The sequence below is a fragment of the Strix aluco genome, chromosome 12 (genome assembly GCF_031877795.1).
Source record: "Strix aluco isolate bStrAlu1 chromosome 12, bStrAlu1.hap1, whole genome shotgun sequence".
NCBI lineage: Eukaryota > Metazoa > Chordata > Aves > Strigiformes > Strigidae > Strix > Strix aluco.
In genome coordinates, this window is record NC_133942.1 from 26,333,577 (window position 1) to 26,346,987 (window position 13,411).

Genomic DNA, 13,411 nt, shown 5'->3' on the forward strand with positions numbered 1-13,411 from the left:
CTTAGTTGTACTCAGTGCGGATCTCCTGTGACTACGTACTTCTCTTAAGTAGCAAGTACTGTAAAAGCAAGAACACATGTAGCTTTTAGCTCAAACTTGTCTGGTTTTAGTTCACTTTTAAAAGGTTGGCTTAAACAAAGGAGGTACCCAGACCGTCTGCTGCGTGAATTTAAAGCCACTCTTTGAACTGGTGACTGCCGCCGGTCCCGTTCGGCTCTGGGGCTGAAGCCCAGCCGGGTGCCGTGTGTCGGGCGCTCGCGGCCCGCCCGCTGCGCCGCGCTCGCACGGAGCCGCGCTGCCGGCTGGTCACTGCGGGCACAGAGCGGGGCCGGCCCGGCTGGGGGGCGGCGGGGCCGCTCCACGCCCGACGGCGCTTCCCGGCAGGGCCCCCGGTGCGCCCCGGGACGGGCCTCGGCGGGGCGGGACGGCGCTGGGCTCCCTCGGCTGTCGTAACCGGCCCCGGGGAGGGGTCCGCCGCCCCGCCCCGCCCCGGGAGCCTGGGGCGAGGAGCGGCCCCCGGCCCCTCCCGCCAGCTCGGCGCGGGCCGGGCCGCCCCACCCCCTCCCGTCACCGCCGGCTGGCGGAAGGATAAATAGTCCGCGCCGCATTGTTCGGCCCGCACAACTTTCGGCCGGCGGCGGCGGGGAGCGGGGGCGCCCTCGGCCGGCGGGGGGAGGCCTCGCTGAGGGGCGGCGGAGCCGGACCGGGGAGGGGGCCGGGCGGCCGCGTCCAACTTCGGCTTCCCCCCGCCCCGTCTCGCCCCGCCCGCGGCTGTCGGCCCCGGGGCAGCGCGTCCGGGGCGGTGCTGGGGGCGGGCCGCGCGCTCCGTGCCCCGGGGCGCCGCCGCGTTGCTCGCAGGGCTCGGCCGGGGGCCGGGCCGGGCCGGGGGCGTTCGCGGAGGCCTGCGACGGGGGCGGCGCGGGCGCCACTTCCCGCGCCTCGCCGCGGCCTTTGCTCCGCAGCCATCTGCCCGCCCAGCGCCGCTGCCGGCCCCGGGGTCCCCGGCCGCGGTCACCGCCGGCTGCGCGGGGCCCGCTCCGCCTGCGGTCTGCGGGGAGGGCAGAGACCGCCTTCCATGGGGCCCTCCCGCCGCAATTTCTCCTCTTCATCGCTTTTTCCCGCCCCCTCGCCCTGCTCCTTCCCCGCAGTGAACTTGATGTTTTTGTAAGAATTTCTCCTGTGACGATGGTCCCTTACGGCGAGCTAAAGCTTTTACCCATTTCCTGCTTAGGCAGAAGTACTTGGCGGCGAGCATTTTGTCAGCAGCAGTCACAAATTAAGCGCGCCTTTCAGTGCCCCCACAGAAACAGGTTTTTGACCTCACAGTAGTCACCCTGCACGCTCTGGTCCCCTCGTAAGTAATACTGTTCGGTGAGAGCTTTCACCATTGTAGCCTCCTGCAAATGTTCTAAATCTTTTATCTTGTACAATAGGTTACATAATATATATGTTATATAATTTTAATTACCCTGAGGTAAATATAGCAGGCAGCAAGTGAGGCAGCAAATTCAGTTATCTGTAAGATGGGCTGTACTGATAACAGCAAGCACTGCGCAATCAGGAGGCTCGGTGCTAGGAATGTAGCTGTAAGCTCATTTATGGGATCCTTTTCCAAAGTCTGCTTTGGAAGGAAGAGCTGTAGGTAGAACACTGTGCCTCCCCAAGAGCTTCATCCAAAAGTTTCATGCATGGCAACAAGAATCTTTTAATTCATTTTTATTGGTTTGAGTCAGATTCCAGGTGACCTCATGAACAAGTCAGTGAGAAAATGGAATTGTTTTGTCCATGCTAGTTACAGCAAAGAAAGTTGTGTTCTCCTTATTGCTGACTCCAAAGGAGCATTGCTGTCTGTACTGGGAAGTCTGCTGGAAGCAGTAGAAAGGATTCAGTGGCTTAGGTGAGGGTCGGAATTTGTTGTAAAAACCCCCCCGAAACTGGAGCAGGAAAGGAGGTCTGCTGACTTCTCTCCAGGGTTATAGATTTGCTGAGCAATAGTATTTATCATGGATAAATTGCTGGCTGTGGATGCAGGCTGAGCGCATACGTGATGATTTAAAGGAGACGTTCCAGTGAAAACTATCCTGCATCAATGCTCTGTCAGGGAACACCCTAGGAGCTCGTACAGTTTGGGTCGTGGTGGTGAATTAATTCAGTGTGTGTAAATTTAAGAATAAATAAACCAAAAGGAGACATGCAAGCTTAATGATTTTATTCAGACAGGCACGATACATTAAATAGTAATACGGAATACATTTTCTCACATCCCTGAATGCACAACAGCTGTCTGCAGTATCAAATATTTTTCCTTTAAGGAGTGGGTGGAAAGCAATTCATGAAGGCTGTGGAAACACCATATAAGTAATTATTTTCAGGGGTTTGTGCTCAAGTGATTTGGTTTTTATATTCCTCTTAATTTTTTTATGTCCTGTATGTAATTCTTCATTTTCATGGTCATATTGAAGCATGCAGAAGAATGTTGCCATCACCATCTGGCAACTAGCAATTCCCTGACTGCTCTGGTTGGTAGCTGACCATATTGATGTTGGTAGATCAGCTGTCGGGGCTGTTACCACACAGATTTACAGTTGTGTTTTATGCTCTGTCAGAGTCTGGAGTTCACCGATGACTTTGTGTGCATGGGTTTACCTGTCTATTACTTGCACTACTCCACAACAAACCTAAGGCTTCTCTAAGGAAAGGGTATTTATCCACAAGACTGATAAATTAATTTATCTTGCTAGAAAACTCACCGGTGGTAATACGATTGGGAAAGCATCTACAGGAATTCAGTCCTGAATGCTGGCAGTCTTTGGTCAGAAATCACTAGCAAAATGATTGCTGTTTATGATTGCTGCTCTATTTCTGTGCTATCCATCTGATCCGTTGCTCCCTAGGTAGCAAAGACCTTTTACTTTTGAAGAAGCGAAAGAAAAAAGGGCGTAACACTTGCAGGAGACAGTAGCACTTTAGCCTTCTATGTAACGTACAAGGAAGGTACTGTTGTGTCACAGCAAAGCTGGAAGTTTTTCGTTTTTGTGATTTGCCTAGTATGGTTGCTGCATTTCACACGTGTAAGGAAAGAACCATAACTAGGGATTGAAGCAGGAATGAAACTGGAAATATTTGCTTGGTTGCAAATGAAAAACTGTTGTAATTGTCCAAACTAGGTTTCAGATACCTATTTCTTCAATGTTTTAAAACATTTATAAAGTCTTACTTGGCCATATTTTCTCATGAAGATCTCTGAAGAGCTAAAAGCAGAGAGGTTTTTGTTTTGGTTTTTTTGTGTTTGTTTTTTTTTTTTAATGTTGACCACATTGTTTTCTGTTTCATTTTCTGTGTATGACTATGACAGCATAAGGATATGCACTGCATTTTTTTTTTAAATTCCTGTCTTTGCAGTGAACGGGAAGAATTTATAGGGAGTGGCAGAGATGAAAGGATACTAAGTAAGTAGCAGCTTGAGAAAGGGGTTGGAGATTCTGAGAACAGGTGAAAGACAGTATTGCATGGGCATAGAATATCGTGCCTTAATGTTTCAAGTGTACATGTTAGTTCTGATCAGTGTTACATGAAGAGGTTAAAGATTCCAAATCTCACCAATGTGACAGATGATGTTCAGTTCCTGGGAAACATTAGGGTAAATCTCTTTTTAGAATATTATTGTAATACAGGATGTGATAGTTACTGATCTTTCACAATGGTTTTAGTCAAGCTACCTGCATGAATTTCTTTTGAAATTTCTGAACTGGCCAACTCATTACAGTTTTGGCTCCCCGGAGCAATCTCCTTTAGGTCAGACTCTTGGTATATTTGTGGGCCAAAGCATACCTTCCCTGAGGCCTTGAGTACCTGCTAAATTGTCCGGCATAATTTCTGGAAACTTCATTTATGTTTTGGTCATTTTTCTACAGCTACCTGGAAATGAAGTTTTTCAGCAAGGTCAACCCATAGAGATGTGATGCAGAAGAATGGCTGCTGTGATGTGACTTTTGGTAATGAGCGTGTTTTCTGCTGGCATCTGCATGAGAAAGTGACACGTCATTGTGGACCAAATGGCATATCTTACAGTAATTTGTTTATCTTTAAACCCTATGTCATGGATTACGAGGATGTATCATCCTCCACTCAAAGTTTCTAGCTGCAAAGAAAAGCTTATGAGTGTGAACCTTAAAACCTCAGGTCAGAGGGCCAATAAAAAGTATTGTATTTGAAATGAAGTTTTAATTTTAATACAACTACACATCAGTACAAATAATTGTTAGCATTATTGCTTTGTTTGAGTTAGTTTTCTAATCGATGCTTATCAGTGTTGCAGCTGTACTAACTGGTACTGAGCACCTGTAACTGCAAGAGAAACAACGATATTTTCCCAGTATGTAAGTAGGGGATCCTCCTTGTCACTAAAATATGTTAAAGGACATTCCTCATGAAATGTATCATGACTTCTGTCACTGGGTGCTTTCCTCTAAAGTGAAGCATTATTTATACATCAAAGGGAAGAAGTACGTATTTATGTCCCTCAGGGGCACAGAGAATGGGAGTCATTGTGTTGATATTTTAATACAAATTGCTTCCTGCATTTCTAAGTGGCAGAGATATGAATATTCATGGCATCACAAGGCCAGATGATCATCCAGTACACGGCGTATATGGGAGAATGTTTTAAGGCTCCAGAATCTCCAGTTTGTTTTCGCGTGGGGGTGGTAAGTTTGTTATCGCCCTCCCCTTCCTCCGGAAGATGTCACAGGCGGGATCTGGGGGTGGGAAGCGTCGGGCTGGAGGGGACGGGTGTGGGGGTGGCGAGCCCGCTGTCCGGCCTGCTGCCTCCCCAGCCCGGGGGCGCCAAGCAGCAGCCTGCGAGGGGTGAACACTCCTCATGCAGCGTGCCGTTCCCTCTCCTCGCTGCGCTTACTGGCTCCCTGGGGCGATTTAGGTTCAGCGATTTTAAGTATCCTTTCGCATTGTCCTTGTCTTTTGTAAGGCCCCTTGCTCCAAAAGAATAATACGGCAGTAGCTGTAGACATTATTCTTCCGTGATTCTCGCAGTCAGAGGGAAGGGCCGGTAGCCCTCGGTAGCTAGGGTCAGAGGAGGCCAGCGCCCAGGTGGTGGCAAGTAGGTGCCACCTGGGGGCTCTGCAGGCTCGAGAGCTCCTGCGGGCGTGGGGCCGGGCGCGGGCTGGCCCGGGACCGCGCTGCCGGCCCTGCGGAAAGCCGCGCCCGCTCCGCAGGCCCAGGCGCCGGGGGATCCGAGCGTGAAATGAACTTCCCGGCAGGACAGGCCGGTGGTGCTGCTGCTCGGGAAGGAGACGGAGCACCCAGGAGCCGTTTGTCGGGAGCAGCGGCAGGACCCATCGGCGGCGCGGGCTCCTTGCACGCTGGCTCCCGCTCCCGCTCCCGCACGGAAGCCGCTGGGCTCATTCGCCTTCAGCATCCCCCGCGTCGGAGAACCGCGGAGTTTCTTTGAATGCGTGCTCTTGCATTACAGACCTATTCTTATGCCTTGACATGTTACGGTTTTAATTGTATTTAAGAGGAAGCTGCTAATGAATGTTTAAAGCTCGATGTAACTCGTATACAATTTTATTTTGCACAGTAAGACTGTATATTGATATATTAAAAGTATTTATGCATATTTTAGAGTATGTGGATTCAGGGCGAGTGTGCTAATGCATTTTGGGGCAGGCGCGTTGCTGTCAGTGCTGCAGGTCGAGGTCCGGATGAGTTGGGGGGGGGGTGTCTGTTCCCGCGCGGTGCCCGTTACGGTGTCCCGAAGCGGGCCGGGGGCCGGGGGGTCCCGCTTCTCCCCGCCCGCCGGGCCGGTGCGGTGCGGACGGCCCCCAGGCGCAGGCCGGGCTCCGCCGCCATTCCCCGGCGCTGCCCCCGCGGTGAGGCGGGTGCCGGGGTGGCTCCAAGGGGTGCCCGGGGGGCTCCTGCCAGCGCGGCGGCGCCTCCCGCCCGCCCCCAGCCCGGCGCGGGAAGGGTTAAGGCCGTGGCGGCGCTCGGCGCGGAGGGATACGGAGCCGGAGCCGTGAGCGTGGTGCTGAGGCTCTGTGAGCAAAAAAATGTCCGCCTGAGGGAAACCCACAAGTTCCTTCCAGCGGGGGGGGGTGGGGGGGGGGAGCGCTCGGCTCGTCGCCTCCCACCCAGCCCGCGGCCCGCCCGCCGCCGCCGGCCCGGCCCTGGTCAGCGGAGCGTACGGGGGCAGCAGGTAAGTGCGGGCGGCCGGCGGCCGGGAGAAGTTGGGAGAGAGCGGCGGGGGGAGGGACGCGGCGGCCGGGCGCTGGCGGGGGCAGAGGCGGCGGCGAGGAGCACGGGGCCGCGGCCGGGCGGGAGCGGCGGGCAGGCCGAGGAGGAGGTGCCGCTGGGGAGCCCCGAGGGGCGGCAGCCGGGGCTGGGTGGCGGGGGGCGCCTGCGGCGTGCCGGGGCTCTCCGCCGCCGGCGGGGCAGGGCCGCGGGCCCCGGGCAGCAGCGAGTCCCCGCGGGTGGCGCTCGGGGCGCGCGTTACCGCCGCGCGGCTCCCAGCGCTCATAAAGGGTCGCGGCGGCCGCAGCCCGGCCCCGGCGCGCCGGGCGGCTCCGAAACTTGGAGGGGAGCGGGGCTGCGGCAGCGCCCCCGCCGCTCCCCCGCGGCGCCCGCCGGGCACAAGGGAAGGCGCGGGCCCCGCCGTCCCTCCTTCCCCCCCCTCCTCCTTTCCCCGCCGCGCGCGCGCACGCCCCCCCCGCGCCGCACGCGCATTCTGCCCCCCCCCCCCCCGCCCGGTGGTGGCGCGCGCTCCCGGCCCCGCGTGTGCGCGTGCGGTGCGCGGGGGCGGCTCCCGCCTCGCGCCGCGGTCCCGAGCGCGGAGCGGCGGTGGCGGCCCGCGGGGGGGTGTGGGCGGGGAGAGCCGCCGCCGGCGGGGGAAGGCGGTGGGCGGCAATGCCGGGGCAGCGATGGCTCTGCTGAGGCACATCCAGCCCTGCTCCGCGGCCCCATTGTTGCCGAGACAGTGAGTCACTTAATCTCTCGCTAATTCCCCGGACTCCGCTGGGCCGCGGCTGGTTATTTGCTTTCGCTTGCCTGGGGGGGGACCGAATTCTGGCGGCGGCGGCCCCGCTGCGGCGTGACTGTGCCTCGCTCGAGGCGGGGGAGCAGTGGCATGAGGGAGAACAGGGAGCCTGAGGAAACTTAGGGAGAGTTGGTTCGTGTGGGGAAGCCGCTGCCGGTCCCGTCAGCCCGCCCGGCAGAGCCAGGCTCCCCTGGGGTTCCGCGGGGACCGGGGGCCCTTCCGCGGTCGGGGCCGGTTTCCCGGTGTCGGGGGTCGGCACCGGCCCCGTGGTGCAGCACTGCCTCTGCCTCTCCCTGTGCCCCAGACGGTGAGCGGAGGAAGATGAATTCCCAGCAGCAGAGGATGGCCGCTATAGGAACCGACAAGGAACTGAGCGACTTGCTGGACTTCAGTGCGGTAGGATCATCCTCCCAGGGCTTCTCGTGACTTCTGCGCGGTGCAGCGAGCTGAGGAGTAGGGGCAGCAGCGTGCAGGGCTTGGCTGGGGCTGGCTCCGCCAAGTTGGACACCTGAACTTTGATGTAATGTCTAGACTTCCAGATTTAATACTGTAATACCAGCTGGGTCAATTGGTTTAACTGGTTAAAATCAGGCTGACCCAGTGATGGCATAATCTAATAATTAACGTTTGTTAAGCTGGCATGTGGCACTGGTACTTTGCCTTTTTTTGGCTTTTTTTTTTTTTTAAACAAATCAAAAGGAAATTTAATGCCCATAAATAACAGAGGTTATTCATTGATAGTTTTGGCTTAGCAAATTATAGGTATTTTATGTGTGGTACTTTTAAGAGATGTCAAAAAGATGCTTGATTTATAAACATAATAGAAAACTCCTGCCTCTCAAAAGCTGTCTTATCCAGTGATGTTAAACTCGCAGATCAGTAAGAAATATATTCAGTAGTAAAATTTAAGAAATATAACTATTTTAATTTGCCGTAGTAGGTCTCCTTTTAATTTTTTTTTTTGAAGTTGTTTGTGTTGATGTAGAAAAGAGATTTTAGTGGTATTAATAAATCGCAAGGAGTACTTTAGCTTATTGGTTTTATGGGTCTAAACATGCATCTTAGATTCTGTTTATTTTCTAACAGAAAAATGAATCAAATAATTGTTTCCTATTAACTTCTTTTTTTTAAGTTTCCATTAATAATTTGTCAGAGTTTCAAACCAAATTTAAACACATCTTTTTTTGTTGTTTTGCAGATGTTTTCCCCACCTGTTAATAGTGGGAAAACCAGACCAACTACGCTAGGAAGCAGCCAGTTCAGTGGATCAGGTAGGATGCATCCAAGATACATCAAGTTCATGTAACTAGGTCTTAATTTTTTAGATTAGTCTTCACGTGCCCAAAGTATGATAATCTTTCATTGGTACATATTCTCATAAGACATTCAGATTAATTAGAGATGTGCTGTTTTGATCTCACTTTATAACATTTTTTCTTAACTTTAACCAGTTTTCCTTTGTGTGCCTTGGACTACTTGTCCCAGTACAGTAAAGTGTGAAGTATGTGTAGTCATACTGACATGCGAGTTGTCTGTTTACGATGTTAAAAAGGAATGGCTTCTTGGTTTTTGTTGTTTGATAAACTCAAACCTACCTGTGCCATTGAAGTATTTCCTAACCCTGTATGAACGGGGTAAACATTTAAATAAAATGCCAAATAATGAAATACTCCTGACTCAAAGATATGTTTTAAAATGCAGTTCTCGAGGAAAGTTATAGAATGGTTTGGAAGGGACCTTAAAGACCATCTAGTGCCACCCCCTGCCCCGGGCAGGGACACCTTCCACTAGACCAGGTTGCCCAAAGCCCCGTCCAACCTGGCCTTGAACCCTGCCGGGGAGGGGGCAGCCACAGCTTCTATGAAATGTAAGGCTAATACAATTTTTTAGTACTGTGTGGTTCTCAAAGATTTGAGAAATAGAATTCTTTCATGTTGAACCTTTATCAGTGCATCTGGAAAACAAATAACTATATTTATGTGTTGCATGTATTTTGTGGCTTCAATGTCTTTTCATCGAGCCACCTAATGGCTGTTTTCAGAGATTTTTAAACAAAGTCTGTAATCGGAACAGAGTTTGGTTTCTTAACAGATACTTTGTATCATTCCTGTAAAGGGTATATTTGTTACTAGGTATGAAAGACAAACTAAAGTAACTTTTTGATACTGGGTTTTGTTCTTTTTTTAGGTATGCTTGTTTTCTGTGAATACAGTGAAGTAATATTTTTTGGTTTTATGAATACAACAAAATGATGTTTGTGTTTTTAGTTAAGGTTAATGAAAATAAATTTTTAGAATGCCAGTAGAGGAGTGAAGTGGTTGCTTGAAGTTGTGCGGTAACATTGTTTGCCTCTCATGTTGTCAGAGCTGTTACTTTAAGAGTCCAAATGACACCTTGCATCTTAGGGACACTTCATGATTTTTGTTTTTAAAAGTATCTTAAAACTTCTGAATTGTATAATTTTGCACACTCCTCAGAGACTATCTCCCAGGTTTAACGTAATGAAAACATGTAGCAAATGCTGTAACATACTTGAAGAAGCATTTTACTACTACTCTCCTAAAATCTTTGTCTTGCTCTTTGAAAGTACAGGTTTAAATTATTGGGAATAGTAAGACAGCAAATCTGTATATGATGTAGTTTAAATTGGTCTCTTTTTTTTTTTTTTTTTAAACTACAAATATTCAAGACAGTTGATTCTCAAAAGCTTGTTTTAAAAGACGTCCAGGCAGCTAAAACTTACTGTGGAGAGCACAACCAGAGCATCTCATCCTCCTTTCCCCTTGCTTTTTCTAAACAGGCTGAAAAATTTTCTGCTGAAAAATAAAGCTTCTGTTTTTAGTTTATCTCTTAGAGCAGTGTTAGGTAATGTGGCTTGCCCTGTGTCCGTAATGTTTTCCCTTCTTTCCATGGATGGCCCTGAAAAAGAGAGAGTGCCAGAATACTTAGCTTTCTGGGAGAAACAGCATTACTGACTCCTTGAATTTCTTTACCGATATGGTATATTGTCACATAGATACCAATCATGAGCAAAACACTGCAGCTGTCAAACAAGCTATAACCTCAACTGAATTCCCCTTGGAAAAGATAATGGTATAGAGTTGTGGGTTTTAGTTCAAAACATTTCTAGTTGTAAAGATTTACTAGTTAGTGGGATTATATGCCCTAATTCTTGTAATGTTACAACCTAAGTCTTGACCCAGGGGGATTACTCTGTAGGAGTGAGAGGTGACAAACTTCTTTATTAGTTGCATTCTGACTCAATGTTAAGTGTTGTAGAAAGACTATGTTAAGATCATGGATGAAGTATAGGCATTTAATTTCTAGCACTCTGATTTAATTGTGATCTTGCTTTAATTTCAAATGTTCTGTATCTTCTAGGACAAACAATGTTTGAAAACTTTTTTTTTTTACTGCTAGAAGTCACTTTTTAAAGAGAAACATGAAAGGAGAAGGCATTTATTCCTTTGAGCTATTTAGTACTGAAAAGCACAGTACGCACAGATTCCTGACAAGTACTTTTTTTTTCTTTGAATATGGAATGATGCTACCTCTTACAGAGACTTTCTGTGATTCTGATGTCAATTACAGAACTGAAGCTTGCTTCAGTATCTTTCCCATTAAGCTCAGTTATAATTTTTCTGATGTCTTTACAAGTATACTAAACGAAAGTGTTTTCTTAGTTGGAATAAGAATGAGTTTATTGTTTGTTATTAGAGAGCCCCCTTTTTCTCATTTAAAGTTAAAATAAATCTGAAAGCACCTTTCCTGCCCCCCTGAACCTATCAGTGATTCGAGATGCAGCCTAATGGCCCCCATTAAGTAGGTGAAAATCAATTGCTTGTCTGCTTGGCTCTGGAGACTGTATTTCTGGGATATGTGATTTAGAAGGAAGCAATACTTATGATGCATTTTCCTTACCACCTCCCAGGCCCCCCATTTAAAAGGACAAATTAGTTGCTGTTTGTGGATGGTTAAGTTTTGTTTGTTTTTCAGGTGTGGCTTTGTGAAGTGTTGGAAATACTAGGGTGTATGTTATTAATTCTGATCTAACAACCTTGAGCTGGTATAATTTGCAATATTTCTGTTGATTATGATGTAAAAATCTATGTGTAATTGGGTTGCATAAATTTAACAGCTAATATGACTGATATCTATAGTTTGTAAGAAAATACTGTCATGGATTAACATATGAACATTGTGTTTCGATTAAAAGATAGCTAAAGTCTGGTGCCGGGGCAGGCTTGTTTTCTACAGGTCAATCAGTTTTGAATGAAAGCTGCAGATGAAATAAGTGAACTAATCTGGTATATCATAGTATCTTTTGACAGTAAGTCGTGTAAGCTGCTGATAAAGTCAAATAACTTGGTCAGACTACTGGTGAAAATAAGCATATTGGAAGAGTAACCTCATATGTAAGTCAGTGAGTTAAGGCACAAAATATTCCTTATCGTACCTGTTGTAATTACCTCTTGTTTAAAACAGAACTTTCCATTCTTTTCTCCTCCAAAACCAACTTGTGAAGATAAAGCCATTTCTGTCTTTAAATAGTAAAAGGAGAAGGCAAAGGTCAGAGATAGGCTCTATCGGGCTTTTTAATCAGGCTTTTTTGCAGATTTTATTTAAAATTAAAATTTTCTGTGTTGCTACTATGGTTAATTGCACTGTTATGATTTACAGTGAAATTTTACTGTCGAAACCACAAAATGTATGCCAATACAAACCTGGATGGTTACCAATTTTGCCCAATGCCCTTTATTTATTACAGTAACTCCATTAAAATCCAGTCACAATATTCATATGCCTGCCATAGGCAATAATAGTGCAATTTTCCTATGGTTCCCAGCAGATTTGATCTCAATTTCAATTTTTCCTGTGATTGAGATTTTTTTAATCTCAGGTGTTGTCCCCTAAAATAAACCCTTTTTTTTTTTCTTTTGCGAAGAACTTCTTCAATGTTAAAGAAGAATGTATCTGAGACAATATTTTCCTATGTGTCCTACTCTTTTAAATTTTAGTAGCCTCTTTATTGTACCAGTGTTGTTTTTGCATGTGGCTATGCATGTGCGTATGTGAGGTATCAGTCAAAAAGCTGAAGTAAGATAATCTGGATGTGTAACACAAAACAAAGTGGTAAGAGGTACAATTGAAGAGCTAAGTTGTCAAAATATAACGCTTCTCTTGCCTGTAAGATTCTTCTGAATTCATGAAAAATAAGTTCATACGTTTGTGTGTGGACAGCTCGGCACAAATCTTGTATGTATCCAGACATTCCTCATACTAGACCTACATGCAAAAAGCCTTCTGAATGTACCTGTGTAGATACTTCTTTGTATCAGTTTGGTCCCCTTTTATGCAATTCAAGAGGCTGCCCTTTCCACTTGTCTCTACAAATGTACTGAGTTTGTAAGGAATGGGTTGGGATAGGCCGCTAATTAGTGGCTTGATGCAAAGACCATTTAAGTTGATAGCCTGCCATTAACCTGAGTGTTCCTAAATTAGGACCGTGTGTCTTCAGACTGGACACAATGGCAATTGTTTAGCAGGTCTATTAAGTTCCCAAACAGTGTTTCCAAAATTAGCAAAACCTGACTTGATTACTGTTTGTCAGTGTCATAAACTCTTATTTCCTTTTTAGTTTTGCATCAGTTCCTTGTAAAACAAACAAACCTCAACAAAAAAAACTTGGGAGAGTTACCTGGATGGGCAATGTTTTAAATACTGGGTTCATTAATCTACAGCAAGTGTTGAAGAGAAAAGGCACTCTTAACTGACAGCTGAATCACAGCCTTAGAAAAAAAACTGTAGAAACATGAGACTTTTTATGTATGCAAATTAGTGCTCCTAACCTCTCAAAATACATTATTTTTTCTTCTTCATATCACAACTGTGATTCCTAAGAAGAATCAGTTCACTGGTACCGTTTCATGTGTGTTTCTGGTGCAGTCTCCCATTGAGGCGTAGAAAATTCCTAGTGACTGCTCCTAATCCCTGAATTAAGGAGAGGTCTTGTAGTCAAGTAGTCTGGTCCTACAATGTGTTAGGTCATGACAGACTCTTTTAAATAAAAAAAACGCAAACCAACCAAACCCAAACGGGAAGGCCTTATATTCCAGGAATTTGATCTGTATTTCTGGTTTTGTCATCCAAAATCTGTTGTTATCCTGTGTGTTTTTGTTTGTCATTCAAAAGAAGGTAAGTTTATTGTGTGTTAAGTGCCAGAAATCTAGGGTGGTCTGTTAAAATAAACATTAAGTAATGCAGCTATGTGGTTTTTAAAATTGTGTTTATTTTTAATATTTAGTTTGTCCTCTAGCTCCATTAAAAGTGAACCAGCAAACCTGGTAACCTGGTATTTCATCT

The 13,411-nt window shown here is 47.3% G+C and overlaps 1 protein-coding gene and 2 long non-coding RNA genes across 10 annotated transcripts in view; all 3 read left to right on the plus strand.

Annotated features, from left to right (window-relative positions):
• Nucleotides 1–848: 848 nt before the first annotated feature.
• On the plus strand, nucleotides 849–4,254 carry LOC141928623 (uncharacterized). The gene is made up of 2 exons (XR_012624811.1): nucleotides 849–1,354; nucleotides 3,915–4,254. It is a non-coding gene; the product is annotated as an uncharacterized LOC141928623 (long non-coding RNA).
• Nucleotides 4,255–4,591: 337 nt separating this feature from the next.
• Nucleotides 4,592–5,633, plus strand: LOC141928624 (uncharacterized). Its single transcript, XR_012624812.1, has 2 exons — nucleotides 4,592–4,706; nucleotides 5,277–5,633. It is a non-coding gene; the product is annotated as an uncharacterized LOC141928624 (long non-coding RNA).
• Nucleotides 5,634–6,060: 427 nt separating this feature from the next.
• Nucleotides 6,061–13,411, plus strand: part of TCF12 (transcription factor 12) — a 174,093-nt gene continuing 166,742 nt past the window's right edge. For 6 of the 8 annotated variants that reach the window (XM_074837132.1, XM_074837135.1, XM_074837134.1 and 3 more), the window contains exons 1-3: nucleotides 6,061–6,211; nucleotides 7,353–7,444; nucleotides 8,247–8,319. In XM_074837132.1, coding sequence (XP_074693233.1) covers nucleotides 7,370–7,444; nucleotides 8,247–8,319 — 148 coding nt within the window. In that variant the 5' untranslated portion in view covers nucleotides 6,061–6,211; nucleotides 7,353–7,369. Of the gene's footprint in view, nucleotides 6,212–6,863; nucleotides 6,989–7,352; nucleotides 7,445–7,550; nucleotides 7,569–8,246; nucleotides 8,320–13,411 lie in introns of those variants that run through there. The other 2 variants (XM_074837133.1, XM_074837137.1) reach the window with 2 other exon arrangements.